General features: G+C 21.0%; 1 protein-coding gene across 1 annotated transcript in view; it reads left to right on the top strand.

Annotated features, from left to right (window-relative positions):
• The first annotated feature begins 1,368 nt into the window (after positions 1–1,368).
• Positions 1,369–3,487, top strand: part of LOAG_18860 (hypothetical protein) — a 6,815-nt gene continuing 4,696 nt past the window's right edge. The window contains exons 1-3 of the mRNA XM_020451521.1: positions 1,369–1,486; positions 2,278–2,460; positions 2,985–3,121. Of these exons, the coding sequence (XP_020304688.1) occupies positions 1,451–1,486; positions 2,278–2,460; positions 2,985–3,121 (356 nt within the window). The 5' untranslated portion in view covers positions 1,369–1,450. The remainder of the gene's footprint in view (positions 1,487–2,277; positions 2,461–2,984; positions 3,122–3,487) is intronic.

Genomic DNA, 3,487 nt, shown 5'->3' with positions numbered 1-3,487 from the left:
TTATTTTATTCTATATGAGATGAATGTATTTCCTAAACAATAAATAAATATTGTTTCATATGATAAATGCTAAAAAATGGATTGTTTATCAAAAATAGATTGTTTATCAAATATTGGATTGATAAAAATAGATTGTTTGTCAAATATTGGATTGCTAAAAATAGATTATTTATCAAATATTGGATTGATAAAAATGGATTGTTTATCAAATATTGGATTGCTAAAAATAGATTGTTTATCAAATATTGGATTGCCAAAAATAGATTGTTCATGAAATATTGGATGAAAATTTTAAATCAACAAATGTAAAAGTTAACGGAAAATTTCCATTCATTTAATAAATATGATAAATTTGGTTATAAAAGTAAACAAACAATTTATCAATTCAATCATTTCATTATTAAAATCAGTCAATAACTTTGTAAAAAAAGTAATCGGCAATTAACTCTAGCTATTGTTATCAGTAGTGAAAGATGATAAACTAGCAAATTCATAAACAAATAATTAATAATTAACCTTAGCTAATTAATAATACAAATAACAAATTAATCAATTTGACCGTGAAATCATTTGGTCGAAATGAATTGATATAAGTAATAGAAGATAAGTTAACAAATTTGCAAACAAATTAATAATTAGCGAGTTGTTAAGTTGTGTTAATAATTGATAATAAAAATTAGGCAATTAATTTTAGCTGTTATTATTAGTTAGGCAAATTTTTAAAGAATTGCTTATTTTAAAATTAAATTTAAACCCAAGCGGTAATTTTATATTATTGGCGGTAATTGTACATAGCAAAAAAAAAAAATTCAACATTTATGATTTACATTTATTATCAAAATGGATATTTTGCAAATTCTTATAAATTTGTAAAAGCTTCTTTAAAAAAATAAAAAAAGGAAAAAGAAATTTTAAATTTCATCCTAAATTTAAATATTCAAAAATTTGAAAAATTGCTAAATCCAACATAGAAATGCGTGAATAAATGTAAAAAAAATACATATATAGATTTAAACATAAACAAATACTAATATAATTACTGTAATTTTATTTTCTTTCTTTGCTTTTTTTTCAAATATTGATTAACACTTTTAATTTTTAATTACTTAAAAGAAAAAGGCGAAATAAACAAAGCTTAAATTTTAAAAAAAAAAGTAATTATATTGAAAATAAAAAAGAATTAATTTTTTTTTCAAATATTAATTAACAGTTTTGATTTTTAATTACTTAAAGGAAAGAAAAATAAACAAAGCTCAAACAAAAAAAAAGGTGGTCATATTGAAAATAAAAAAAAAATTTAAATTTAATTTTTTTCCTTTTCGTTGTTCTTTTTAATGTTTGATTTTTATCTTATCTTAATTAATTAAATTACAGATGGCTTTGTTTACATCCCAAATATCGAACCATTTTTTATCAAACAATTGAGCAACTCTTTTATGGTAGTGGTCCGATGGCAATATGTGAACGACATTATATTGCATTAATGGTAAATTTGTTTAATATAAATACTATTCCATACAAATAATTATTTTATTGATAATTTTGTAAAAGAAAAAAAAACAAGTTAAATTATCAGTGATATATCATTCATATCAGTAATATATCATTCATATCAGTGATATAATCAATTTTTCATATTTTGAATTGGTCATTTTTGCCATTTACTTTATTTTTTTTCTCTTGAAAAAATTATTTTAAAATATTCTAACATTTGGAATGATTTAGACTTTTGAATTAGAATTAAATTTACTTAAAATTCAAAACTGTATTCAAAGAATTAGAATAATGAGAATTAGAATAGCGATACGTTTAGAATTTACTTAGAATTAAAGTAATAAGAATTAGGATAGGAATACATTTAGAATTTAGAAATAGGAGTAATTAAAATTAAAATAGAGATATGTTTGAAATTTGCTTAAAATTTAGAACTAGAATTAAAATAATGAAGATTAAAATAGAGATAAGTTTAGAATTTACGTAAATTTTAGAAATAGAATTGGAATAAGCAGAATTAGAATAGAAATGCATTCTGCATTTACTAAGAATTTAGAAATAGAATTGTAGTAATTGAAGCGGGAATAGAAATGCATTTGGAATTTACTTAGAATTTAGAAATAGAATTAGAGTAATTAGAATTGAAATAGAAATATATTTAAAATTTATTGTAGAATAAGTAGAAATTTAGCAGAAATATATAAAATTTTTATGATTTATTACAAGTATTACTTATTAAATTTACAAATATCATTATACAATTTCTTTTTTTTTTTTTTGTAGGCTGCAAGTAGACATCGATGTCATTTCTTGATGGATTTACATGGACGAGAATTTGAACGTACCGGTGGAAAGCATGAATGGTTAAATGGTTTATCATATGCTTCGGAAAAGATTCAAAATCTTGATGTATTAAACGCTGTCTTAGCTCATCAACCGTGGTCAGCTAATGTTGACCATTTGACCGTATGTTTGTTCATTTAGTTAATTTAAAATTGTTTATACAAATATAAAGACACATACACACATACATATACACACATACACAGATACACATACTTATTGCAGTTTAATTAAATTAATATCTTTTACAAATGAGTTGTTTATAAATTTTAAGAAATCTAAATACATTATATTTTATACCAATCAAATTATTCTAATTAATGCATGTTGCATTAATTAGATACACACACACACACACACAACATGTATAATATACACACACACACACACACACACACACACACGCACACATACACATAACACATACATAATTAGTGCAATTTGATTAAATTAATATCTTTTACAGACGAATTGTTTGTAAATTTTAGGAAATCTAATTAATAAAATTTTGCACTAATTAAATTATTCTAATGAATGCATGTTATATTAATTAAATTATTGAAAATATTGCAAAATGAATATGTTAAACAGTAATATATAAGCATAAATAAAGGTAAATAATTAATTATATAAAATTAATTTTACAGATGCTTACAAAATGTTGTTCGCCAACAAATTGGTGTTTATCCGAATTAGTTCAAGCATCAGTCATACTAGCACAAACTCATGTATTATGCTCATTTGTCCTGGGAAATGGTACCGTACATCCAAATGGACATACAGTGTTAGTATTATGATTGTAATCTATCGTAATCATTTGTTTTTAATTTTATATACCATTTTGCAGGTTGTTTACAATAATATAACATTGTTAATATTTTATTATTATAATGGTACAACTGTGATACATCTTTATTATTATTATGACGATACAACTATAACATATCTTTATTATTATAATGATACAGCTATAATATACCTTTATTATTATTATAACATTACAAATATATTATTATTATTATTATTATTATTATTATTATTATTATTATTATTATTATCATTATCATTATTATTATTATTATTATTATTATTATTATTATTATTATTATTATTATTATTATTATTATTATTATTATTATTATTATTATTG

The sequence above is a fragment of the Loa loa genome (assembly GCF_000183805.2).
Source record: "Loa loa unplaced genomic scaffold supercont3.590, whole genome shotgun sequence".
In the NCBI taxonomy this organism is placed as follows: domain Eukaryota; kingdom Metazoa; phylum Nematoda; class Chromadorea; order Rhabditida; family Onchocercidae; genus Loa; species Loa loa.
The sequence above is the reverse complement of the archived record's forward strand: the minus strand, read 5'-3'. Positions and strand labels throughout refer to the sequence as shown.